This window comes from Electrophorus electricus, chromosome 6, assembly GCF_041902795.1.
Source record: "Electrophorus electricus isolate QZ-2024a chromosome 6, ASM4190279v1, whole genome shotgun sequence".
NCBI classification, from domain to species: Eukaryota; Metazoa; Chordata; class Actinopteri; order Gymnotiformes; family Gymnotidae; genus Electrophorus; species Electrophorus electricus.
This window is the reverse complement of record NC_137502.1, coordinates 32,241,027-32,268,334: the sequence shown is the minus strand read 5'-3', so window position 1 is coordinate 32,268,334 and position 27,308 is coordinate 32,241,027. Positions and strand designations below refer to the sequence as shown.

The window sequence follows — 27,308 nt, the reverse complement described above, 5'->3', positions numbered from 1 at the left end:
TGTGTTCTTAGATTTATTAACAGACAATAACAGTTACAGGAAGGTTAAAACATTCTGCCTGTTGTTGCCCACAGCCTATCAGAGGGCTGTCCGACATTCCAGCTCAGCAATCAGAAGACGAAGAGGAAGATGTGTGGGAACGGAGAGTGGCAGGGAGGCAACGGAACACCAGAGCACACGCAGTGGCGTCGGCGGGAGACCCACGGAGTTCCTGCAGCTGGGTGCATCTACTGCGCTGGACTCTGGAGGATACAAACAGGACGACACATGAGTGGGACGCAGGAACGCTCACAGATCTGGGCTTCAGCACCACTGGGGAAACCAGTGGAACCACCCGGCCTGCTGAGGAAGGTCCTGTGGCATCTGTATAAAACACAGACTTCCTAGGCGAACGGTAGCGCTAAAACACAGACTAATGATTAACGTCAATGTGATTCAGAAGCCAAAATGTCATTTACTTCCTAAACATGATGGGAAAACGCTGGGCTGGACGTGACTGTATCAACCCGGGATTTGATTGGGCGGATGTTACAAAACAACTCCGGTTGACTCAGACCTGGACACTAGTCTAAAGTCTATGGTGTAGGAGCGTGATGCTCTCAGGAACTGCTGAGAGCAGAGACATGAACGTCAGGTGGTGTGGGCTCATAACCATCATCTCCCAAATACACCCACCCATTACAAGCAGACTAAAGAAATTAATAATCATAAATAAAATAGGAAAAACAGCAATGAGAGTTTGCTGAGAGTTGTGATGAGATGAGAGTTGTTGTAGATGTTGGATTACAGTCTCTTAAAAGGTCTCAACATGTTACCTTGGCCAGCAACGTGGGGCGTGGCACTCCCAGCCAATCACAGAGCTGGTTTCTGTAGCCCCGCAGCGTGGTGAGGTCACTCTCCCTAGGAGACGGAACAATGAGGTCACTGAGGGCGGTTCAGGGTCAGAGGAGTCCTCATGTGGGCACTTACCAGTTAGTGTCACTGAGCACAGTCGTGACATCATTCAGCACGGCCAGATCGACAACATCATCGTAGGTCAGCAGCATCTCGTACACCTGACTAGCGGTAGATTTTCTGATCTAGAGAGAGAGGATTTACAAAAATACCAAACGAAAGAGTAAGAATCAAATGCGGAGACAGAGGAAAGGAAACGAAGAGAGAATGACATCGTACTGCCAGCATCAGAGTGGCTTGGCAGCTTTGCCCAGGTGGTGTGATATACAGCGGAATATAAAAACACACACACACACTCACCACAGGGAAGGGGTGACACAACAGGAGCATGAGCTGGACGAGGATCAACTTCCTCACGTTGCCCTGAAACTGGATGAGGCCGCAGTACCTGAGACAGAGAGAGAGAGAGCACAGTAATGATAGATAAATATAATTTAGGAAATGTTGATCTATTACTGTATCATCTGCACAGAATCCTAAATTATCAGTGATACACGGATGGTGATGGTGTGTGTGTGTACACGTGTACAGGAGGAAGTCCTTACACAGCTGCGCAGGATCGTAGCTTTTGAATGTCTTTCGACTTCTTGATCTCCTCTTTACAGAGAGCCAGCAGCTCAACACACAATGGATGACTGGAGGGATGGAGAGAGAGAGTGAGAGATAGCAATAATAGCATTAACCTCACACAGACACACATTCACGTGAGCAGGTTGGTGAGCCACTCCGCCTCCCCGGGGCGGGGCAGAGGCTGAGTGTGTACTGCTCACCTGTCCTCATGGACGAAGAGCTCGAAGCAGCCGTGAGACAGCATTTGGTCCAGCATCTTCAGCAAAGGCACAGACACTCTGATAGAGGGACAACCATGCGGGACAGGACACAAACTCACATGTATGGAGTCCCAACTCCCTCAAAACTGTAACATGTTAGGGGTTGACCTTCTGTGGTACAAAAGTCCCAGTACAAAATGTCTCAGCAGACACAGATAAACAACATTTTGACATTACGACATTGCTCAGACAGACACGAGTTCTCCTGGGATGTGCTGGAGGAGGTGTGATTATGTTAAGGAGGCGTGACTGGGAGGAGCTATAGAAGGCGTGGTTATGTTAAGGAGGCGTGGCTCCACCTGTCGTTGTGAAGGTGGTCTCTGAAGATCTGCAGCAGCGTGTTTCCAAACTGCAGCAGGGCAGCGCCATCCTGCTGGACAGTCTTCAGATAATCAAACAAGGACTGGGAGGAGAAGCGCACCTGTGGAGACACACACACACACACACACACACGCACGCACGCGCACGCACGCACGCACGCGCACGCACGCACGCACGCGCACGCACGCACACACACGCACACACACGCACACACACACACACACACACACACACACACACACACACGACAGCAATGAGCCTTCCTCTTCGCCACTCCCCCTCACGGCATCTCCACACAAGCAGGAGAGAGCAGATGCTGGGCGCCTGTAGGGCCGATCTAAACGATCGCTACGAGATACGCGTACCGAAATAAATGCACAGCACGTGTGTGATAATAAACTTTTATCGAAACATGGGGCATTATCAATTTTAAGGCTGTATCGCCCAACCCCAGCGCAGAACTTTCCTCGCATGCCATGGCAACAGTGAGAACGTCTCGCACGTCTGCTCATGCTGGCACAGTCAGCAAACGCTGCGCAATACTCATCAGAGAGGGAGAGGGAGAGAGCTGATCGGCCCGGGAGGGATAGGGGAAGTGTTTGTGCACGCTGCTGGTGGAGGAGCTGGAGCACACGAAGATCCCAGCACCTATTAAACAAACTCACCTTATTTTTCATGATAACGGAAGACCAGAAGCAAGGCAGAAGGGCTCCAAGCTGAAAGATCTCTGCCATGTGCACAGAGTGTAGAACGAGTGTGAAGTGGGGGGGGGGGAATGAAAGCGAAGTAGTGTAGAAGAAAACAGTGAGAAAAGACTGAGAAAGTCTGGCCTTGAGAAATGAGAAAGTGAGGAGAAAGACAGACATGGAGAGAGCAAGAGAGGGAGAGAAAGAGATGGAGCTCTCACACAGAGCGCTTTTACTTCAGAGGTCTCATTCGTCCGCTGGAGTTAGAGGGGCATAGGTACCAGCTCACCTCGCAACCCTACACGGACGTTTGCCCTCACTGACCTCTGACCCACAGCTCTAGCCGCACTCCTCACGTCCGAACACCTCTCCAGAACGAGCTGTTCACATGGAGTTCGTCCCATCGGACCACTCAAACCATTTAAAAGAATCATCTGGAAACCTGGAGGGCGCTGTGGATCTGCCCCGCCAAACCTGTCTTCTGAGATCAAACGGCAAGACGTGATGACATCCATGACATCCGAAAGCCTCTGATCTGCACTTACTGGCCTTTGACCCTCATACCTACACCAACCCATCGACAAAGGTCGACGCAGCTGAGTGGCTCATGGCGCCATCTAGTGGGCCGATTTGAAGAGAGCGGGCCCCGCTCCCGGATTGCCGAATTTAGGAGTGTTTACCATGGTAGTGGTGGATCGGCTGAGGCCTGCCTGTGTTTGTGGGGCGTGTCTGAGCTGCGGAGAGACAGAACGTACTGTGGACTCGGTGAGGCCGCCTACGGACACAGCCAGGCCCAGCAGTGTGTGGTAGCGGTAGAGGGGCAGGCTCAGGAGACGAGTCACACGTGGGAATGCCTCCGATGCCGACATCCAGTTCAGAGACTCCGCCTCCTCACTGCAAGACAGCGAGCAGGGGAACGGCACGTCAGAGGAGGTCAGACACACACACACACACACACACACACACAGTACCTGACCAAACCAGCCAATGATAAGGACACCATGGCATATTCCCATGCACATAATCATACGTTCCACAGTCCTCCACACATATCAAACCATGCAGTGAAGACAATCCACGCTTAACGGTGCTGTCGGTCTCTGGAGAGACGCACAGCCAACGTGCTGCAATGTGTTATTTATGAACCCAGAGACTCGTAAGCTCAGGTAGGAGAGCTGTTCCCAGGTCAGTCTCTCACTGCCACTCTCTCTACTAGCATTAGTAACACAAAAGCGCCCAGCCACTGAGAATGTGATGGTAAGAACTTAGACCCTCATAACGCGTGCACGCACACACACACACAGTCACGTGAGATTAGAGAGTGATATGTAAGGTTGTGCAGGCCGTGGCAACAGAGGCACCCTGAGTCACTCACGGAGGGAAAATGCTCAGCAGCTCCTCCCGGTGGGGGAGGTGGGGTACTGCAGGCTCGGTACTGTGGAGCAGACGCAGGAAGACAGCGCCGGCATGCGCCCGGTAGCGGTCGATCTTCTCGGCAGCCTGCTGGGCAAGGCAGCTCATCACGCGCTGGCAACTACACACACACACACACACACACGGCAAGCAGACAGTTGGAACTCGAATGTCTATTTATTATGTCAAAGAGAAGCGATATTGTCATGGTCACGGTTATGTCATGGTCTCACACACACACACACACACACACACACACACACACACACACACATAAAGGGATGGGTGTGTCAAAGATGGGTGGGGCCAGACTCACATAGCAGGAGTTAGGAGCTCGGGGGAAGAGCCAGCCACCTGCAGGGTCACATCCTGCAGACCCGTCATAGCTGCCGCGCGAACCCTGGAACGTAGCAGGGAGCAAGGGTCAAACACACGCTGAAGGTCAGCCTCAGTGTTGTAGCCAAGGTAGTCATAGTGACGAGTGACGAGATCCAGACTGTCAGAACGTGATTACCTCTGCTGGGCTTTGTGGTGGGATTTAGGGGTGTGCTGTTTGTAGCCAACACCCCACCTCTGATCTGAAGGATTCGGCCCTGGGGTGTGAGTGCACATGTGATTGTGTGTGAATGTATGTGTGTAAGTGTGCATATACATGTACATGTGCGTGGATGCGTATGTATGTATGTATGTATGCATGCATGCGCATGCATGTGTGTGTGTGTGTGTGTGTGTGTGTGTGTGCACGCCCGTGTGTGTCTGTGCAAGTCTTTCCACACTCTCTCTAGCTCCGGGTGCCTCCTGGAGGACCCCAGTGACTCTCCAGTCCGGCACACCTGACTAGTCCCAGGTTTGGACAATGTCTGCTGTGAGCAGTGGGGTGCGCTGGTGACCCAGAACCTTTCCAGCCCTCTGGCCCCCTGGTGGTGGAGGAGGGGAAGGCTTGGCGTCAGAGGGACTCACCAGGCTCCCACATCCCCTCGGCTGTCTGTGGTGTAGTCACCCATGCAGTCCAGCAGGGCCTCGTACACGTCGGCCACGTTCGCCTCACACACCACGTTGTCCGGACTGCCCTGCGATCTGGCTCCCACTGTGACACACACCCTAGGAGAGAGGAGGAAAGGTGTTGCACACGCACACGTAGAAGGTGGGTAAGAAAAGGCAGTGCTATAAAGCGGATCGTGACGCATCTTGTAGTAAGATCATGAAATTCAGGTCGGGTGGGTTGACGCGCCAGTCGCAAATTACCCTCCTTCCAACTTGCCCTGCACAGGAGAGAGGGGCAGAGCAGAGGGGTGGGGACAGAGAGGAGGAGCACAGAGGCCACTCACCTGGCCAGTGCCACGGCTGCATCCCTGCGGGCCTCCGTGAAGCCCTCCATCCCCCGCACCACCCTGCAGGCTTCCTGCAGGCCGTGGAGGATCTGAGGAACGGCATATCAGTCTCCGTCAGACACCCGCCTGCTCGGCCGGCGACCTAGACCCAAACCAGGCCAGGGCAAGGCCTGGCAGGCATTAAACTGGCCCCCCACTCTCAGCCTTCACTCCTGACACAAGCCTGAACACGTGTGCTGGGGAAACCACGGTCGCCGAGGACCTCCGGCGAGCCTGCCCACGTGCATCGACACTTAATCATGGCTTGTTTGTGTGAAGTGTTGCCTCGTCACAGGCGGTGACCGTAGACGGCTGTGGTCTGGGTGTGTGGGTGGGGCCTGGGTGGTGGTACGGGCTCCTACCTGCTGGAGTTTGTTGTGGATCATGAACGGAGGGAGAGCTCCCAGAGCTAGAGCACAACCACAGCGACCCTGGACCTCTGCAGAACTCAGTGCTGTTAGATACCGGCTCACCAGCTGCTCTGTACGCACACGCACGCACGCACGCACGCACACACACGCACGCACGCACACATACACGCACGCACGCGCACGCACGCACACGCACGCACACGCACGCACACGCACGCACACGCACGCACGCACGCACACGCACACGCACGCACACACACACGGAAACATACTTCAGACAAAAATATAGTCTGGAATCCTACCATTGGAATTCATTGAATACATGCACACAGGCAGGTATTTGACACACACACACACTTCAATGGAACTTACTTGCATGCGCACATGCACGTCACAAACACAGGCATACCCACACAAACTTCACGGGAATTTACTGGCATACACAAACACATTGGCATACACATTTACACAAACAATCCCCTTAATAGTGAAGAGACAGGCAGAAAGACATGACACCCTGCTACTGGACACACACACCCTATCAGTTACCTTGCATGTGAGGGTCCGCCAGCCCTGGCTGTATCTGGTAATACTCCTGACAAAGAGCTGCCAGAGCAGCTACTGCTACCGCCTACACAGGTCATACACACACACAGACACACACGTCAAGCAATGCACAAAAAACATGCATATAAAATGGTCAAGATAGAGTGCACACACGCACGCACAGATTACCCCACACGACTCCATGAGGACCACTGTACCTGTATGCTATGCTTGGCACTCAGAGTCTCATCCAGAAGAGACTGCCAGTCAGCTGTAACATACAAACGCCATTAGTGCACACAATCCCTCCCCTTTCTTACACAGCGCTCTCCGTTTGTCTTTGCTCTACCGTTCCTATGACAACAACCGGGCTGGGGGGGGGGGATGGGTCATCACACAGAGCAGCACGGGGGCTGTGTGGCCATAATGAACCTGACATGTTCTCAGATCTTGCTTGAGTAGTGCTGCGAGAGCTCATATAGGATCAACAGCTGTGCGTGACATGACCGACACGGAGCGGCGCTGACGAGCGGAGCCGGCTCACCGATGACGGGGTCGTCTCTGAAAGGCATCCTGGAGAGGGACAGCTTCTGGATGAGGATGCAGACTGCAGGCAGAGGTGAGAGAGAGAGAACAGACAGTCAGGGTCAGAGGTGAAGGCATTCCGCCGCGCGCCACAACGGTTTATGTGGTAGAAATGGCAGGCCCACGAAAGCATGCACGTCATTCTGTGACAGCCACTTCCTCGAGCTCCTGTCCCCTCTTGCGAGGCACGTTAAGTGCGGCAGGTGTTGCCGTCCCTTCCATGACGCACGAGAGGGCACCCAACCCGTTCCCGATCACCTCGGCCGAACCCGGGCGATCTGTGGCGCGTCTGCTGCGCCCACTTCACCAACACGCACGCACACACACACACACACACACACACACAAAAAAAGAAAGTGCCACGGGCGAAGCGCAGACGGATTTGCACGACAGCTGAAAGACAGGCCAGACCCCGCCCTGCTCCCGGAGCTTTTCAGGTACAGCCTCGGGAAACACACTCAGGAACACAGGCGCTCCGGACGCCCTGATTGGCCGCATAGCTTGTCGGATTAAGCGGGGATGGGCAAAGTCTGGCACATAGTTGGGAAGGAAAGGAACTTCACCTGCTGGTTTCATCAGCTCTCCGCCAAGACCCCTGCGGGAGGAGAAACACCGGTACAGTTCAGCGCTCCAACAGGGTGTCCCCTTCTACAGCGCGCTCGTGTGTGTGTGTGTGTGTGTGTGTGTGTGTGTGTGTGTGTGTGAGAGAGCAGGCAGAGAAATGCTCACCTGTACTGCTTTCTGTCACAGAGCTGCGAGGGCAGAGATGTTTTATGAGGGGAAATTTTAAAAACATACTGAACTTCTGACATGTCAGCAAGCAGCAGATTAACCAGCAAATTAACGAAAGCAAAACAACAGGCATATAAAATAAAGTTTTAAGGCATCATGAATAAACGTGACCAAGAGGTTAAACTCTGCTTGCCTTTTGGTGGAGGCCTCGGAGTCCCTGGATGGTGTCTGGGGTCAGGAGGTCAGTGACTGGCCTGAAAAAATTGTGTGTTAGACGCGTGTTTGGCAGCATGGAATGTTCATGCCTTCTGCATGGGTGGGTCTGAATGCCTTTACTGACCCAGGAAATATGCAAGCCATGTACAAACACACACACAGGTCCTACTGGTGTTCCCAACGAAGATGCCGCCAGGCGCTGAAGCCAAGCTGGGAGGTGGCGTTTACCAACCTCGCCTGAAGCCTAGAGAACGTGTGTTTGTAGACACAGTACCAACGCTTGAACTTAGGAGGAGGTCAGGGGAATAACCCCGCCTGACACAGCCGTCCGTGTCTTGGCATGTTCTTGGTCCCACACACCATGCAGAGATGGCGATTTGAGATAAACCTGGAGCACTCAGTGTGAGAGTGTGTGTGTGTGTGTGTGTGTGTGTGTGTGTGTGTGTGTGTGTATGTGTGTGTGTGTGTAGGCGTGCTGCTGTCAGACAAAGCAGCTCACTTTCAGGGAAGCTTCCGCTACATAGGAGCACGTGTCTTAACGATTATTTGCATGGTTAAAGTATAAATCATTATCAGAGCCTGGATGTATTTTTTTAGCTTGTAACTGTCAATCAGGCATGTGACGTTACCTGTTGCTCCGGCAGCCCAGCGTGTAGAGAGCATGAGTGATCTCGGCACACGCCAGGATGGCCCCGTGCCGGCCATGCAAGTCCATCCCTGTGGCCACCGCCAGCAGCCGAGGAAGCACTAGGAAGACAAGAACACCCTGATGTTTGTGTCTGGTTGCACCTACAGGTGACGTCCTACCACCAGAGTCTGACCTGTCAATCAGATCTGCATGTCCCAGTCACTACAAACTACTTTATCAGACGCATCAGGATGTGCCACATGTATTTGGAAAGATATTACGTCAGCGTTAAACCAACATCGCCTCTGCTCGGTGACCCGTGAGGCTTTATCTACTCTGGGTCACTTCCTGGCAAAAGCTCCGCCCACCCTCTGCACTCACCTGTGTTGGCCATGTATTCCGGGGCACACGGGGTCAGGTTGTGCAGTGCCCTGGTGGCCAGCTCACGGATTGTCCTGGACGCGGAAGCAGAGGGCTTTGGTTAGATGCCTTAGCAACACGCATGGAAAGGCCGATAGGCTGCTCCACTCCCTTACCCATCCCAGTGGTTGATCTTCCGGGTCACCAGGTGGTCAATCATTGGCTTGGTGTACTCCTCGAACCCTGCTACGTAGACACTGGGGGGGGGGGGGGGGGGGTGTAGAGAGGGTGGAGTTTTACCCCAAAGGGCAGCATGTCCTCAAATGGAAAACTCCTACCCCAAAAACACTAATCCATCCAACTAACACACACATACACACGTATTTGCATGTGTGGATCAGTTAGGAAGCTTTCATTGGTTGTTAGTGACACACATTTATTTAAAAGCCACAAACCAATCACGTCCTAATTAAAGGTGCAGTCAGCAGTTGGTGTGGGTTTCATTCCCAGGTAACACCACCTTTAATAGAACACTCAGTACACACACTAGCCCTCAGGCACGGTGGTTCAGGTTTCCTGACCAGTGCTTTAGGACTGAGGTTTTAAACTCCAGATCTCGAAGCCCACATCCAGTCCTGGATTTTACAAGGACTGTTAGTCAGTTTATACTACAGAACACACATGTATACCAGGCCAAGGGCCCACTGATTTTTCACCATCCCTTTACCCTCAAGATGGGTGTGTTGACAAAGAAGCCATATTGCTTACATTAAGTCTTCAATTAACTCAGAATGATGAAAAAATCCAGGACCAGACGGCGGATTCGAGGTCCGGCCCTGAACGCCTCTGCTCGGCTGAATGGTGATTTCCAGAGCGATGCCTCGGGCGGAGGCTCTTAGACAAAGGAGGATGTGATTTGCGGAACGTGTGGCTTTGTCGCCCTAAGGCTAGAATATTCTGCATTGTTCCAATTCTCGAGCAATGCAGGATCTGGACACCTTGCCGGGTAGCATTGCAGCCCGGGGTGGGGGCTCCAGTTGCGCTGCCAACTCCACTATGCAAATCAGCCAACACACGTCTCCTGCATCTGACTTCAGAAGAAAGCTGCAGACCTCCCGAGAGGAGACGCAGCGTTCCCCGGCACAGCCGGTGGACATCAGCGTGCTCAAAAGAACGGCTTAGGTTCTCTCTACCCCCCCACAAATATTATACACACTTGTTGGATAACACCTGACACCTGAATGCCACGACTGATGCAATTGCCTGTAGCGACCGAGTTACAGGTTGAAGCATAGCCGGACAGGATGTTCACACCACACAGTTATAACGTTTCGTGATTTTGGAGAGAACCCTTCTGCAGTATCAGTATCGCCAGGGCCGATATTGCGATAACAACGACCGAACGATATATTGTGCAGTCTTATCCGCTCATTAAAAAGGCAGGAGACGTGGCGCTCACAATGACGGCCTCTAGCCCCTGGTTCCTGTGCCTTACCTTATGGCCAGGTAGCAGTTACTCAGGTTCCCAACAGCAAAGTAGTCGGCGGCTGTTAAGATGTCGATGCCGTGGGGGAACGTACCCTGCAGAAAGAAACCCGGAGCTGAGCGCATTCTCGCCTGGATTCGGATACACTAGTCCATGCTGGAAGCATGCAAAAGGCATGATGGAGCGCACTGATGTTTTAGGAAGGACTGCACAGTAAGATTCTACATGTGTTTTTTTCACGTGTGTGTGTGTGTTTCGGCACGGTCTGTGTTAGTGAAGCGAGAGCTGTGGACGGAGACGGGGTTAAACGCCCACATTGGTTACGGTCTGCTCCTACCTGCCTGCCCACGTTTTCCTGGAAGGCAGCCTGTGGAAGGGAGAGGGAGCATGTTACTGCCTCAGCTCCACACACACACACACACACACACACACACACACACAGAGATGTGGAATTAACAGCACACACACACACACACAGATGTGCAATTAACAGCACACACACACACACAGATGTGGAATTAACAGCACACACACACAGATGTGGAATTAACAGCACACACACACACACAGATGTGGAATTAACAGCACACACACACACACAGATGTGGAATTAACAGCACACACACACACACACACACACAGATGTGGAATTAACAGCACACACACACACACACACACAGATGTGGAATTAACAGCACACACACACACACACACACACACACAGATGTGGAATTAACAGCACACACACATACACACAGATGTGGAATTAACAGCACGCACACACACACACACACACACACACACAGATGTGGAATTAGCAGCACGCACACACACACACAGATGTGGAATTAGCAGCACGCACACACACACACAGATGTGGAATTAGCAGCACGCACACACACACACAGATGTGGAATTAGCAGCACGCACACACTGACGCGGTGTGTTAACATCACTCACCGAGGCAGCTTTCCGACAGGAGATGTTCCGGTCAAAGATAGCAGTGATCACCAGGGCACTGAGCAGAGAAGAAAGAAAAAACACAGACAGATGAAAAACAGAAAGAAAAAATATTTGTTAAATTTGGAGGAATTGGTTTCATTCAGCCCAAGATCCAAAACCTGACACACACACACACACACACACACACACAGCATAATAGCATAATTCCCCACCTTACTTCTCATCTTACATATTTATCCCCATTTCTTACGTCTAAACCTTCTGAGTTTCTAACGTACGTTAACGTTGCTCAAGGCGAACCAGCTGAGTCGTGTACCACTGAACCTGTGACACACACTACGTTCTGCACTGGTTTCAGCAGCTGCGAGCTGTTGTGAAACTCTCTCCTGCAGCAACACATTCAGCTGTCTGGGCACCTTATCCCCTTACTGCAGGCTGCTCATGTGCTGGGGGGGGGGGTTTCCCAGCTGAATGCCCCCCCGCCGGTCGTGCCTGCTCCTTCACCTCCTCCCCCCTCTACCACACTGACAGGCTGTGTGAATGTGCCCACGAGGGATTCCCACCGAGAAGGATGTACTGCTGTTACTGCACCACGCATGCATGCATGCACACAGAGTTTGCAGTGGTTTCGATGAATTGACAATGGCCTGGAGCAACACAAAACGGACAGAAATGATATCTGCAGAGTTCACCAGTACACGCACACATGCGTGCACAATGACAGAGACAAAGTTGACTGGAGTGTCATTCCTTTAGATTAAAATGTTTTCCTTTTTCACACCAGTAAACTTTGCCAGACCTTCCGCTAGCACCTTCCCAACAGGGGTCGTGACCTCGGGCCACACGGCCAGGCGTGCATGCGGCAAGCAAGCGGGCGTGCCCGGGGGCAGGCAGGCAGAGAAGGGGGCCCCCCTCTGCGCCTGTGGGAAAGGGCCCCGGGACAGTTGGCGCGCGTGTACACACGGAGCGTGTGCAGGACACTGCCTGGAAGCGGCGACAGGACCTGACAGGCCCGCCGCCTCAGCCAGAAGGGGACCGAAACCAAGGCAACCGAGCCGAAACCTGGCAGCGCACAGAGACAAGGGGGGGAAGGTGGGTTGGGTTGGGGTGAGGTGAGGTGGGGTGACTAATAACCTGAACCAATCTGCACAGTCAATTATGGATAGGTCCACACTTGTCCCTGAGCGGGGGGGGGCAGGCATGTCAGATCACACAGCCTCTCGTCACACACTTGATCCTCTTTAGTCCTCGTCGTTACATTATCACAGCCACCTTTTAAATAACGAGGCTGGCCAATTACCTTCTCGGGTTTGTTTGGCTCACCCAGTCATCGTCCCACAGACACATTTATTTACCATCTACTGGAAACACAAAACGTTTCTAACCAGGTCAGCTTCAAACGTGGGTGCAGTGTGTGTGTGGATGGTGCAGTCTCTTAAACGCACTGCCTGCACCCCACACACACATCCACACCCACACACCACTATAACCTCATTTTCCCAGTAACCAAGAGCGCTGAAATGAGAACATTCAGGAAGGAATTAGGAAGCAAAGCGTGAGGCACTTGAGATGAGAAGCTTCTGTTGTTCCGCGCATGAACCTGAGAAGGAAGTATAACTTCACCCGGGAAACAATGGCTTCAACCGCATAGCCGCGAGGCATCGCAGGAGCCCCAGTCGGCCTGGTGTAGGTCGGCATGCCGTCCTCACGCCGGGGGCTGTCGCCTGGGACGTGCTGCCGCCCAAGGTCATGGGGCTCGGAAAACGCGTGTGGAAGGGACGTTTGTTACAAACTGTTCCGAAAAGTTCCGAAACTGGGAAGGTGTGTGGGAGATTGTGCCCTTTGACATGCACTTTGACATTTCTACAGCTTAGCTGGGCTGTCCTGTGAAATCCCGTTCCCTGGAAGGAGACGTACTTCCCTCATTCCCGAAGGGGAAATTCAGTCTCTGCATTTAACACGTGAACATGCGAGGTCCAGGAGAAAGACGGACCGCTGTCACCGCGACGCACGCACGCACACATGCATGCACATACACCAACAGATAAAACATGCATACCACTCAAACAACACACACGCACACATGCTTGGAGTGGTGGGATGATATTCAGCTGCCGTGCCTGAGGGGGTTGGGGGTTAGGTGCCTTGCTCAAGGCCACTTCAGCCTTCAACAGTGAAGGAGGAGACAGCACAATCTTCCTGTTCAGGGGACTGAACTGGCAACCCTTCAGCCCCTGAGCCCCCTTCTGTAGCCTTACACGGAGACGTGCTCGTGTGCATTCTTCTGAACATGAGAGTTTGAACTCTGAGGCAAACCAAAGGCAAAACGCTATAAATCAATGCTACAAAAAGAAATATTTCAAAACAAACTGTCAAAAATCTCGTCAAATCCAGTCAAAAATCACACTGAACTTGAGAATGAAAAGATGTGTGTGTGAGCTCACGTGGCTGTTGCTGGACAGACCATGGCACTGGTTGCGGGGCCACATGGGTCGGGGTCAGAAATCACAATGAACTTGAGAATGAAAAGATGTTGATGGGAAGTCGTGACCCTTAGAACTAAAAAGTGGCTTAATTATACAGTAACTCAGAACCATGCATGTTTCCCACAATGCACTTCTGTCAGTACTAGTATTCTATCAGCACTACCATTATACACACACACACACACAGGCACACAAAACCTGTCAAAAAATAAACTGAAGTGTGTGAGAGAGTCTAATAACTGGGAGAGGCATTAAAAACTGGTTTTAGGCAACAAATACCAGCGGCTGGATTAACAGGTGTAAGACATGCCTGTTACGAAACCCAGCATCCTTATGAGACCTTGGGTCTTGCGCACAAGAGGCAACCCACTTACCACTGTCACATCTGAATGACCTTTACTGGGGAAGCTTTTAGCAGTGGGTTCAGGGGCGGGGCTTTGACGTGGCCACGGTTACCTGGCGATCGGGTTGACGTACGGCTTCAGCTCGGTGGGGTCGTAGGCGCGGGCGAACGCCCAGCACACATAGCAGGCGGCATCTCGTACATTGGAGCCCAGGCTGCATGCTCCCCTTCGCTCGTCATACGTCAGGGCCTGGACGATCAGCGGAACCACTGGAGGACACACACACACACACACACACACACACACACACACACACACACACACCAATAGCTCATTGGTGGTACGTCTTAGTCATTATAAAGGTCCCCTACAAAGTCTGACTGACAGTGGGAGAGCACAGAGAACCCTACAGAGTAATTCTGATCCTCTCCAAGCACTTATGAGCATCATTGCATTAGCTGAGACTTTATTCAAATTTCCTCTAACACACTCCGACCAAGCTGTTGCGGTTGTGTGTGTGTAGTTCAGGTAGGACAGTACGACAGCTGCATCCTGCACATCCCTCACCCACAACCCCACCCCCAAACCAGGCTGGTCATCCATTCTGGGCAACTTTTATTAAAGTCTATCCACCTGTTGTAGCCGGTCCATGAGTTAAACTAGTAGAAAAAAGCAACAAAAGTGTGTGTGTGCGCGCGCGCTGATGTGGCTGTTGCTGGACAGACCACGGCACCAGTCGCGGGGCGGCACGGGTCTGGGTCACGGGGAGGGCGGAGTCAGTGGCGGGAGCCGTGGTTGTGAATTGTGGCTCGGGGCCTGACTAATATTAGAGCAGCAGAGGTGTTGCCTGAGGGCTCTACCTGAGAACAGACTCCACCCCACAGAGAGAGAGAGAGAGAGAGAGAGAGAGAGAGAGGAGGAGGAAAGAGCAGAGGCACATCACTCACACACATATACACACACACGACACTTCTCTGACAGCAGGACACGCAGACGCATCAGTGCTGCTTCCGCAGCCTTCCGAGAACAGCAGCACACCCGGACAGCAGACGCACGCTCCGGACCGTTCACCCAGCATCCACAGCAAGCGCCTGACAGGTAATGGAAGCAGCACCCACACAGTCAGCACCGCACGCCTGGCAGGCTGACTGCCACACACTAAAGCGTCAGATACTACTACAATCATTTCTCGTGATCGCCAACTGGTGAGCCAGAGTTTACGCAACTTCAGTTTTCGGTTTCTGTGATTTTGGCTTTTTTTGGGTTGAGAGGTTGCAGCAGGTGTTTTCTGAGGGAGTGTTTAGTGCACCTGTTACCCGTGTACCATACTGCACACTGGGAATACCAAACCTCTGTACAGACAGTTAGCGCTGCCTGCCAAACCTTCTGAACAGTTCTAACTTTTCCCTATCCACATCACACCTACAGGGCACGGTAATTGGAACATTAGTAACAAAATCATAACAAATAAGAAAATAATATCAACAATGTTAATAATACATTTTTTCTTTCATTGACAATAATGATATCTATGCGAATGGGAAAAATATTTTCTGTAAAATTCACAGCATTTATGTAGACCTCGTTAATCTCGATAATAACGTGTCTCTCAGAATACCGGTAAATATCTAGGCTGGATTGGCAAGGAACACAAAGGAAACCTAATTCCAGCAGCCATTGCGCAACTGAAACTTTGTGAAATGATCGGAGGGGGACTGGACTGACGACCTGTTGCGACAGTGCACGATGAGCAGGTTCCTGATGGGCGGAGCCCGGTCGGCCCCGCCCGCTCATGCTTCTTAAGGAAAACAAACAGAAGGAAAAAAAAAAAAACAACAGGTCCTCACCCTGCCAATATAATCCCCGGGGCTTCTAAAACTTCAGGCTCCGCTGACTTCTAATAAACCTTTCCTGAAGATTCAGCCGAGAATCTTGGGTTTGTTTGGGCTTTTTCTCCTGCGGTCTCTAACAATTCAGCTCACGGGTGATGTAAGCAGATGGCTTCCGATGCCGCAGTGGGGTGGGGTGGGGAGCCCCCACAAAGAGCACGGCCGCGTGTCAGCAGGGGAAACGGCTAGAGCGTAGCGAGTGAGGCCGTCATCTGCGAGTCTGCGTTGGTCGCGACTCAAACCCCACAGAGTACAGTCACAGAGGGCCGGGTGGGATTACAGGATCGTGTGTGTGCGTGCGCGCGTGTGTGTGTGAGCGGCCTGCAGGCAGGGTCATGGGAAGCAGTCATCTGCGGTTTCCCACGCCGTGAGCGCGGCTCGGCTGGTCGGAGCGAGTTTCCACAGGCCCGCAGTGCTTCTGTCAGAACCACTCCCACCTGCCGCCCAGGCCGCCAGGAGCGCATACGTAGCGACCAGGCCGGTGCCGGGCCAACAAGCCCTAGAAAAACAAAACAAACCCCCCACCCCCACATACCCCCAAACTGCCTCTGTGTATGCAAAGCTGCCCATAGTTTTGTGTAACGGCCAACCTGAGCCCGCGGCAGGTAAGGGGGAAAACAGCGACTCAGAGCCAACAGAGGAACGGTCACTCTTCAGGACACGGCTCTGTGTGTGTGTGTGTGTGTGTGTGTGTGTGTGTGTGTGTGTGTGTGTGTGTGTGTGTGTGAGAGCGAGAGAGAGTCACTATTCAGGACAGGGCTACGTCATGTTGATTAAGAGAGTGCCACTGTGGTCTACCATTGAAATTTGAAATTTGTATTGAGTAATGGCCTGTATTATTGTGAACAAAGTGATTTATGTTGGCATATGTAAATGCTGATCAAAACAACCGCAAAGTGCTACAAAGGTGTGATGAGAATGACACTGAGCATGAGTGTGAGTATGCTGTGCAAACATCACAAGCATTTTCTTTCATTCATCTAGGAATCACAAACGCTGAACCGAGTGAACATGGAAACTCAGGAGAGGAAGCCGAAGAAGCCCCACTACATCCCGCGGCCTCCAGGAAAGCCCTTCAAATACCAGTGCTTTCAGTGTCCCTTCACCTGCAACATCAAGTCCCACCTCTTCAACCACATGAAGTACGACCTGTGCAAGAACTCCATCTCCCTGGTGTCCCAGAGAGAAGAGCACTCGAGCAGAACGTCCAGGGCTCCGCTCCGCCCCCCGCCTTCCGGCCAAGCCCCCGCCAGAGCCGCCACGCCCACCGAGCCGGCCGCGGCCCGGCCATCGCAGCCCGTTGGCGAGGACAGTGCGGAGGCGCAGGTGGACGAGGCGGTCAGCCCGGGGGCGGGGGAGGGCAGGAGCCCCGCGGAGAACGTTCAGGAGACCGCCCCGGAGACGGCAGGCGTTGAGAGTGCGGCGCGCGGTGCGGAGCGTGCCTCGTCGTCCGCCTTCTCGCCCGTCCCGCGGAAGTGCGAGGGCGAGGTGCAGAAGCTGGTCCCGCGCAAGGGCGAGCGTGCCTTTCACCCCGTGGCGGGCTGGGCTCAGGGGGCCGCGCCCACCGCCCTCAGGGCCCCCGCGGCCGACTACCCGCCCTACGCGCTGGCGGAGAGACTCCCGCACAGCCTCTACCAGCCATACCTGCAGAGCCCGGCCGGAGCCCCGGCCTACCGCCTGCCCCTGCAAGAGCACCACAGACCCCTGGTGTCGGCACCCCTGCTACCCCCGAGCCCATCGCTCCTCCACCCTTACTACAGGTACGGCCCCTCCTTCCTCCCAGCTGCCCCGCTGCCCTACGGCCTTTACCCGCCCCCCGAGCAGGCGCCAGCCATACAGGGCCCAAGGTACCTACCGGTGGAGATGTACACGCCAGCCTTTGACCCCAGGGACTATGGGGGCTACAGCTACCTACACCCGGGTGCCTACGCCAGGCGACCCGAGGGCAGCCAGCAGCCTGGCGGCGAGCGCGCCCTGCGTCAGAGCCCGCCGGCCGGATGTGCTGCGTCGGGGTCGCCGAACAGGCCTCGCACAGCGGAGTTCGCGCGGCGCGCCGGACAGTCGGACCACGTCGCTCCGGAAAGAGAGCCAATCACGGAGCTGGAGGACTCATGTAAAAGTTCACGCAGCCATCAGCAAGAGAACGGTGCGCAAAAACAAGGAAGGTAGGTGAACTTTGATAAACCATATTAGCAGAAAGTCTGGAAAAATAGTCAAGACATGATACAAGTATGAGGCGTAAACCCCAACAATGTCATGTCTTTTCTCCTTCAGAGAGAGCGTGAAGCTTTCCTCCATGGTGACCTCCTCGAGCTTCTCTTCGGGAGAAGCTGAAGATGAGGACAGCGACGATGACAACGATGAAGCAGCGCCTCTGAACCTGTCCAAGAGGGCCCCGAGACCCGTCGCCGCGGCCGGCCTGGAATCGGACAGGGATGTCGATGATCGCTCCGGTTTGGACTCGGAGGGCGGCACAGAGGAAGACGACGCCCCGCTCGACCTCCGTCTCCGCCCCCAGAACGGGAGGCGGGTCCAGGTGGCAAGCCTGGCCGCCCAGGAGCCGGCGACAGTAGCTGGCGCCGCCGAGCGGGAGCAGCGTGAGCGCAGGCGCTCGGCCGCCTTCGCCCTGTGCCAGCTGGCCAGCTCCAGTAGCAGCCCCACCCCCAACCCCGCCCACGCGGCTTGGGCCGACACCCAGGCCCCCGGCTGCCGACAGAGGCCCCCTGGCCCGGCCCAGACGGCAGGCCCGCGCGCCGGCAACCCTGAGCCGGACGCCACGCCCCGGGGGCAGAAGCGGGTGGCCGACGGGGACGCAGACCACGGGGGGAAGAGATGGAGCACCAAAGAACCAGCCCGTCCCCAGAGGAGGAGGACGCAGAACTGCTGAACTACCAAAACACGAATTTCTGGACCACACGGAAACTTTAGAGGCTCGAACTGACGATGTGAACCGATTAACACCCCGCAGCACAACTGCAAACTTCACGTTTCAGTTCTGTTATGTATGTAATCTTTTAGCCAAAGGCTATGCTGTCTAAACTGACATTATACTAACATATGTTTCAATATTGAGACACCTAAACGTTGCGTTAAATAAATAAAATATTTATAAAACCTGCTCCATGTGCACGGTTCTTGTGCTCCCTGGTGAACGTGCCGTCAGAGACGGAACGATTATGGTGTCCGACACCAGCAACACTGCAGGCAGGAAGCTGGCAATAGGCGGAAAGCCGGCCGTATCCACGGCGACAAATTTAGTCTGCGAGTGTACCCACCATCGGGGAGCCGGGAGGGGAGAAGCAGACCCCTGCGACCCAGCTCAGCCAGCGCCAGGCAACCCCCATGCCATGCGTTGTCAGTCTCCTGGAAGCTGAAACACACACACACACACACAGTTATACTGAGAAATGTTAATAAAAAATAAACGCTGTTAAAGAAAGAGTACAACTGATTTGTTTAAAGGGACAACAGCTAAATGACACAGTACCATATTAGCAACTACAGGTCACGTCACCCACACAGTGATGTCAAAGTCCTTAAGCCAGAGTGGCAGGTTGGCTAGGATATCAAAATACAGCACACCGCTACGCACGCACACCTCGACTCCTCCGTCTCCAGCTAGGGTGGAGCTCACCTGAAGCAGTCCAAGACCGAGCCAACCACATCATCCGCCAGCTCTCTGGGCAGCCTGCCTGTCACCCTCCCAATCCTGCACGGGGTTATGGGAAGGCAACACGGTATTAATGCACCGTTTGTCCCTGGAAATAACGTCCGTCCGTCCGTCCGTCCGTCTCCGCTCCGAGTCTCTCTACCGAGATAGGCAGCGGACGGCGGGGACTCCAGGCCTAACGCGATGTACACGGCTAAAGTCCGCACAGAGGTGTCGTGACTTGGCTGTGTGAGTATGAGAACTGTTGGAAGCTGGAAGTGATTTCAGAAGACACGCGCTCACCCCTTAGCTGCAGACCAACGCACCACAGTCTCCTTGTCCTTCAGAGCCACCAGGAGTTGCTCTGCAAAAAAGCACTGGGGTTTTAGTTACGGCATTCACTCACACACTCACACACACACAAGCTTCCTTCAAAAATGCATGGTTCAGGTTCAAAAATCCACCTGGATATGCTAAGCCAGCAGGCAGTATTAATTACTGAAGTTAACTAGGAGCTACTGTCAATCGCTGCAGTCCTGCTCCTTATCGAACTTGCACACCTGGGTTCCTTTAACACCCCTCTGCCCCGCCCGGACTGCTGAGCCCTGGGTGTGGAGAGGTCCTGGGTTTTATGGGACAGAGACTGGGAGTCGCATGTTCTGTTACTGAAAGCTCGAAGCTCTGAGAGACTGAATCGGTTCGTCCCACATTTAGCAGGGAACTCTCCTCTGCTCCATTGGCATTTCTCTGCAGCACCGCAGAGAGGACGTGGCGGGCACTTGCCGATAACGCTCTCCACCTCCTCAGCTATGTCGTAGTCCTCTTCTGGGCTGGCAGCCTCCGGGTCGTGTTTTGCGCCCTCCGCTTGTCCCGCGACAGCAGAGTGGCCCAGGTTCACTGCCAGGGAGCGGCTTCCCCTCTGGTACCTGGTTGGGGAGTGGAAACGCGAATGATAGAGAAATGATCTGACGAGCTGTTTGCCCATCCCAAGCTTTCCACCCGTAATCCATCCACACAGCCACAGCACACAAACTTCAGAGTCAATTAGTTCATCTGTTAGTGCTCTGTTAGAGCTGAATTAACATGATTTAACAAACATGACCGTGGCATTAGTGATAATCCAGTATTCCTTATTGGAGACACACACACTACCGGAATAAGTTTAAAGACTTTTTTAAAAACACTATTTATAATGATTCCAGGCTACACAATGAAATTCAACACCGAGACATTTTATCATCGTGGGCGGCACCGGAATTGACAGCTAGCTTCCAGGGATTCTGGAATCTGCCTTCCAGGAATGCTTGGATCTATATATGAAAGTGGTGCTTTCGGAAAGGCGTTGAAGCAGTTTCCACCCACTGCGGGTCACGCCAGAGCTCAGCTCAGTCATTGCCTTACTCCCGCTGCCTCTGCAGCCTCGCTCCGTTAACCCGAAAGGGCCGCGGGGGCGGTAACAAGGGCAGAGGTGTGGCTTGCCCCGCCCCTCTCACCTCCACTTGGCTAGGCGGGGCTTGAGGAAGGTCAGGCCCAGCCTCTGCAACACCTTCACCCCGAGCTTGCGCAGCATGGCCTGGCTGCTGTCCGTCAGCTTCTTCTGGTCCAGGCACCGGAGCACCGTGGGAGCTGTCACGGGGGAGGGGAGAAGTTCGGATCTGGCTGGCGCACCACATACGGGGAGGGTGTGTTGGGGGTTGGTGTTGGGGGTTGGGCAGGAGCGTTACTCACCGTAGGGCAAGAAGTCATCGCGCTTCCCGTGCTTGAAGAGCTGCGCCTGGTGGACAGAGGAACGGAGTCAGGAGACGGACACGACGCCACGCCTGCTCAGGCTTCTCTGGCGTCTGGTTGGCTGCGACCACTCATCCCCCCACCCCACCCCCCCCTTCAAGCAGGAAGCCCCGCCCACAGCCGCATTCCAGACGGCCACGGATCCCTGTTTGAATCCCCGCCGCACCTTGCTTTCCCATCACACCCTGCATGACAGCAATTCGTTGGAAAATAACAACCCATGTCCCTCAAGGAGCCCTCATTCCACCTCATTGGTTCCTGAGTATCGCCTGGAGATTAAGGTTAGGTGCACAGGCGTGTGCCTTCCTAACCAGCGGGTTCAGTCAAAGAGGTACGCGTCCCTTGGCCCCATTTCCACAGTCGGTTACTTCGTGTTTTTTAGATCACGCGCCGCACCTGATCTTTACCCACGGGCCACCGCTATAAAACTGAATGCCGTTTCCATTCTGGACGCCACCAACTCGCTTTTCAGCGCAAAATTATTCGAGCCGGTGGGTCGTCTGAACACACAAGTCCACACCAGGTTTAAAAAAACAAAAAACAAAACCAAACCAAACAGACAAAAGGGCAACAACAATAACAACAACAACAACAACAAAAAAAAAACCGCTGTAGTAAGTAGGGTAATAAATAAATAAATAAGTCGGCCCAGTGCCTGTTAGTCGGATCATATGTTTATATCTGCAGCCAGCAGCAGCCGCTTGTAATTAACAACCTGTAAAGAATGCACAGCTTGTCTTTGCATGCCAAAGCCATAGCCTGGTGACATTTAACGACAGGCAAAGCTCCGATGGCGGTTTTGTCTCCTCGGGCACTCTCGACACACAGAGCCAGTTTTGAAAGCCTCGGGCATCAGAGATGCACCACAGCAAGCCCTAGCAGCAAGAAGCGGTGTGTGTGTGTGTGTGTGTGTGTGTGTGTGTGTGTGTCTGCCTCTCTCAAAACATGCAGGGCGAGTTTTAGAGCCAAGAGTTAAGTCCCTGATTACCATCACAGTAACGAAAGCAATTGGCAAACTCTGTCAGATCAGTGAATGCTGTCCCAGTGCTGAGGCTGCCAGGGTGGGCCGGGGTCGGCTGACGGCACCGGGGAGAGATATGCGCTGCTCACACGGCTTCAGCGCCTGTGTGAGCAATAGGGTGCGTTTTTATAACAGGTGGAGGAAACACCTGTCAGTGCTGTAAAAGTAATTATAGCTTAAAGGTAAACTCCTCAGTCCACACCTGAAAAGCACCTGTGTGTGTACACAAGTGTGTGCGCGCACACACACACGTAACATATGGATTACCTCACACGAACAAGTACAAACAATGGGAAAGTGGTGTGCTAATGGGCCGGGGACTCTGAGGTTTCGCAAGGCTAGCACATTCCTAACTGCTCCTGAGAAGTCCTATTAACTAAGCTCTCAATCTGCTGTCAGCAGAGCTCAACAGCTCCCCCTGCTGGACATAAACGTTGTGCAACTTCAGGCATCAGCACACCTTATAATTGCTAAATAACGATGCATTTTTGTATTTTTTTGAAAACAGTTGCCAGCCCCAAGCTTGTTTTGGCAACAGCAACTATGAGCTAAACACTGCAAACCCCCCCCCCCCCCCCCCATGTATGCATGATCACTGAAGCGAATAACATCACTGGATGCCAGCGTGCGAGCAGAGGTATACCAGAGACCGCAAAGCTCCGTCCAGGGCCACGGTGCCAGCCATGGTCCGGTCACTGGCCTCGGACACCATCGCCAGAGTCCAGTCCAGGAAGTCGCCTAGACGCTTCTGCTTCACGTCCGGCCGAGTGACGAACCTGCACAGGCAAAGTCGAACCTCAACAACAAGCACCTAACAGTAGGATGTGTCTTATATTATGCATGTATTTACTAGTACACTGGAAACTGCTTAAATAAAACCAAACCAATAAAAATATTAAAACGTAACGTAGAAGCTGATTATATTACACATCATATCATGGTACATTGGATAAAACTTGACACTGGAAGTCCAAAGGGCATCAACCCTTGAGGTGCTCAGAAGGAGCATGTAACATAGAGAACGGCACGCCCTCTACTGGTCAGGAACTCAAACAACACGCAGAGGACCAGCCCTTAATACACAGGGACAGCTCTGGCCCAGCAGCCAATGAGCCCCTTGTCCATTCAGACCCACCTCCCCACGCCAGAGCGGATGTGCGGTACAGGTGATTGCGGGCTTACTTTGACACCAGCACAGCCGCAGCATCCCGTGGCTTGTCACTGACTTGAAGGTAGGCCTGGAACACACACACACATACACAGCTCGTTAAAGATGCAGAACACGCAGTTTTAAAGCCTCTAGTGATAGCTTTGAAAAACTACCAACCACCAAGAAGACTACCAACATCACCTGGGCATTGTATGTTGTTTTAGGTAAACACAAATGGTCTTCATTTCTACTGTTATGCAGATGACACTCAGATCTATATTAACACGGAGGCCAACACTACCCTACCACCTCCTGTTTTACTCTCCTGTATCCAAGATCTCAAGCAGTGGATGAGCATAAACTTCTTAAAACTCAATTCTGATAAAACCGCATTTCTACTTATTTGCCCGAAGTCCAAAATATCAAAATTCTCCAATTTTAAATTAAATCTGGACGGTATCTTGATCAGTTCCTCTTCCACGGTTAGAAACCTTGATGTACTCTTTGATTCCTCTCTCTTTTGATCCACACATTAAGTCTCTGATCAAAAATGCCTTTTTCACCTCCGTAATATCGCTAGACTTAGGCCCATGCTCCCCACACACGATGCTGAGACCTTGCTTCACGCCTTCATCACCTCCCGTCTTGAATACTGTAACCCTCTCCTCATTGGCATTCCTAACACAGCCATCCGCTCACTTCAATATGTCCAAAACTCAGCCGTGAGAATCCTCCTTCATATAAGGAAATCAGTCTACACCACTCCTAGACTACATCAGCTACACTGGCTCCCCGTCCCTGAACGCTTTCAGTTCAGAAGCCTCCTCCTTACATACAAAGCTCTGCACGGTCTTGCACCTCCCTGTCTAGCTCAACTCTTACCCTCGTACACTTCGGTCCTCTAATGCAGGTCTCCTCTCCATCCCCAAGTTTAGACTCGTGTCTGCAGGAGGCAGATCCTTTAGTGTCATGGCCCCAAACTATGGAAAACTTTACCTCAATCTCTCCGTCTCTCCTACGCACTCTCCGCATTCAAATCTCAACTTAAAATACACCTCTTTTCCCAACACTTTTCGTAACCTCTTTTCTTATCCGTATTTGTTGCTTATTGTGTTGTGTCGATTTGTGTCAATTTTATTTATTTACTTATTTTATACCCCCCCCCCCAATCATTGTAAAGCGACCTTGCATCTGTGAAAGGCACTATATAAATTGAACTTAATATTATTATTATTATTATTATTATTAAAACACTTACAGACTACCAACATCACGTGAGCATTGTAAAATACTTATAGACTACAAACATCACCTGGGTATTGTTATTTGTAGTCTGTAAGTGTTTTACATCACCTGCACTGTAAATCCCCCCCAAAAATAACTGCCAAGTAGATATGAGACTAAACAAGACTTTTAATGGCAAATCACTCTGACAGTGTAAATATAGCTCAGAGCAGGTTCAGTATTAGCTGTTCAAACAGCCCTGGTATTAGTAGTAGTTCAGTGTAGTGTTCTGCCCTGGTATCCAGTAGTAGGTCAGTGTGGTGTTCTTCCCTGGTATCAGTAGTAGGGTCGGTGTAGTGTTCTGCCCTGGTATCAGTATTAGGGTCAGTGTAGTGTTCTGCTCTGCACTGAGACTGAGACCATCAGATCACCACGAACACCCAAAGGTTACCTTGGCCACAGCCAAGAGACGGTCCATGACAGGCTCCCGGTTCAGCCGGGGGTCAGAGTTCAGGTGGCCATCCAAGCGGGAGAGGTCAAACGGGATGAGGCAGGTCATGGCAAGCCACAGAAGAAGCATGTAGCGGGTCTCCCATGTCTGAGAGGGAAAGGGGGAGAGAGAGAGCATGCGCATGTTCACATAGACTTTCACATACACTTAGCTATGACAAACTAATAAGCTCTCCTATATGAGCAGGTCAAGGTTGATTCAAACAACATAACAGCAAATGTGACTCCCTCTTCTCTCGCACTCACAGGAATGTTGATCGCAGTAATAAACATTTACAGATAAGACATTACATTTAGCGGAAGGTTTTTCAGCTGATTGCTTATGAAACACTAAGCCAAGAAAACCATTTCACATGCTCGTGGACACACATCTCCTGAAACACCTTTTCACATAGATTAAAGCAGCAAACAACAGACAACCCAGTCCAGAGCTATGGAGATCGTGACAAAACCACAAACTGCGCTCATCAACACCAGGACAACCAGTCAGTCCTATCCTGAACATCTGCACACCTGCGACAGGTAATCAGACACTGGCTGGGGCATGCTGGGGAACCGGTCGCCTCACCTCCGTGTCCTTCGGGTCCTGCCTGAGCAGGAGGTCCAGCACGGGCTGCAGGTCGGACACCTCGTGAGGGAAGAGCTGCATGAAGACCTTGTAGCCTCTGACCTGAGGGAGCACCACATCCCACCAGGGTTAGAAAACCTGCTACACACGCCTCTGTGAAGGAGCGCTTGGTGACGGGCGACTGCCCTTCTTGCCTTTGAGATGATGTAGAGGAATTTGAAGCCAAGATGAACCAGGAGAGGAGGTGCTTTCTCGTTCCGGACCAGGTCCAAGAGCATGTTCATCATCCACTCTGAGAGAAAAGGCAGGGGAATGATCAGTTAAGGCATCGCTGAGCCTACACGTCGCATTTGGCGTTAGGTAGAGATCGTTACCGAGGTGAGGGTCGAGGAGATGGGGCTGCTCCTGATACCGGTCCATTATAACTGCAGTAATAAAAAAAAACACCACCACCGCTTCCTTACTTTTTCAGTTAGATTTGCATCACACCAAATACGTCTGGAAGCGTCAACGTCTTCCCCCACAGAGACGGGAATATTCTCACCCACAAATCTCTCTACTGCGGACTCCCTGGTGACAAGGTCGGCGTGCAGGTCCGCTAAACTCGCCAGCAGGGCCCGTGTCTCAGCGCTGTCGCCGAAGCCGGCGAGGGGGCAGGCGTCTGCGACCACATCGGCTCCTCCGGACCCGTCGTCCCCATTGCACACGTCCGTCATCGCCGTCTAGTCCGCAAGCTCTTCACTATCCGCCCGGCTAGGATAAGTGGCCAAATAGCCGGCTTACCGCGCACCGTTATAAGAGCAACCCTCAGCTAGCTGGCTCGTTTAAGAGAAGGCGCTCCGATGCCTGTCGCCTGACGGTGTGGTGCTCCTGACAGGATAAAAACGACACGCCAGAGACGCATAAACAAGCTAGCATAACAACACTAGCCAACCTAGCTAACCGTTAAACTGCTGTTTTGCAGGATGGGAGTGACTAGCACTTTTCAGTCTCTGAAATTATAATAACGAAATGATCGCCGTTAAGCGCTAGAGCCACTCGTCGCAGACTGTTGTTTTTAACCCCCTAACTCTGATACATTTGCAGTTTAGATATGAAATAGTTACAGATTATAAAACTGGCGATGAGCGCGCAGGGCAGCTCTGTTGGGGAGCTCGCGCTGTTATTGTGACGTGACGCGGCCCTGACGGAAAGCCACATGGCTCGTGTTGCGTTTCG

At 52.6% G+C, this 27,308-nt stretch overlaps 2 protein-coding genes across 2 annotated transcripts; one reads left to right on the top strand and one right to left on the bottom strand.

Moving 5' to 3' along the window:
• Nucleotides 1-27,288, bottom strand: tbcd (tubulin folding cofactor D). Its single transcript, XM_027021820.3, has 39 exons — nucleotides 26,635-27,288; nucleotides 26,465-26,515; nucleotides 26,285-26,382; nucleotides 26,091-26,192; nucleotides 25,464-25,610; nucleotides 23,821-23,876; nucleotides 23,282-23,414; nucleotides 21,558-21,603; nucleotides 21,323-21,455; nucleotides 20,613-20,755; nucleotides 20,133-20,193; nucleotides 19,815-19,889; nucleotides 19,456-19,550; nucleotides 14,404-14,560; nucleotides 11,459-11,516; nucleotides 10,836-10,865; nucleotides 10,508-10,593; nucleotides 9,189-9,269; nucleotides 9,034-9,107; nucleotides 8,654-8,771; nucleotides 8,002-8,062; nucleotides 7,806-7,828; nucleotides 7,640-7,671; nucleotides 7,036-7,098; nucleotides 6,710-6,762; nucleotides 6,495-6,576; nucleotides 5,937-6,055; nucleotides 5,533-5,624; nucleotides 5,165-5,305; nucleotides 4,521-4,604; nucleotides 4,167-4,325; nucleotides 3,547-3,685; nucleotides 2,084-2,205; nucleotides 1,725-1,802; nucleotides 1,500-1,589; nucleotides 1,255-1,342; nucleotides 970-1,079; nucleotides 816-900; nucleotides 1-242 (listed from the first exon to the last, which is right to left on the bottom strand). The coding sequence occupies exons 1-39, from the start codon at nucleotides 26,804-26,806 to the stop codon at nucleotides 228-230; spliced, it is 3,552 nt and encodes a 1,183-aa protein (XP_026877621.3). The 5' UTR covers nucleotides 26,807-27,288; the 3' UTR covers nucleotides 1-227.
• znf750 (zinc finger protein 750) lies at nucleotides 15,202-19,067 on the top strand. Its single transcript, XM_081715307.1, has 3 exons — nucleotides 15,202-15,389; nucleotides 17,165-18,345; nucleotides 18,455-19,067. Exons 2-3 carry the CDS (start codon nucleotides 17,192-17,194, stop codon nucleotides 19,065-19,067), a joined length of 1,767 nt encoding a protein of 588 aa, XP_081571433.1. The 5' UTR covers nucleotides 15,202-15,389; nucleotides 17,165-17,191.
• Nucleotides 27,289-27,308: the final 20 nt, after the last annotated feature.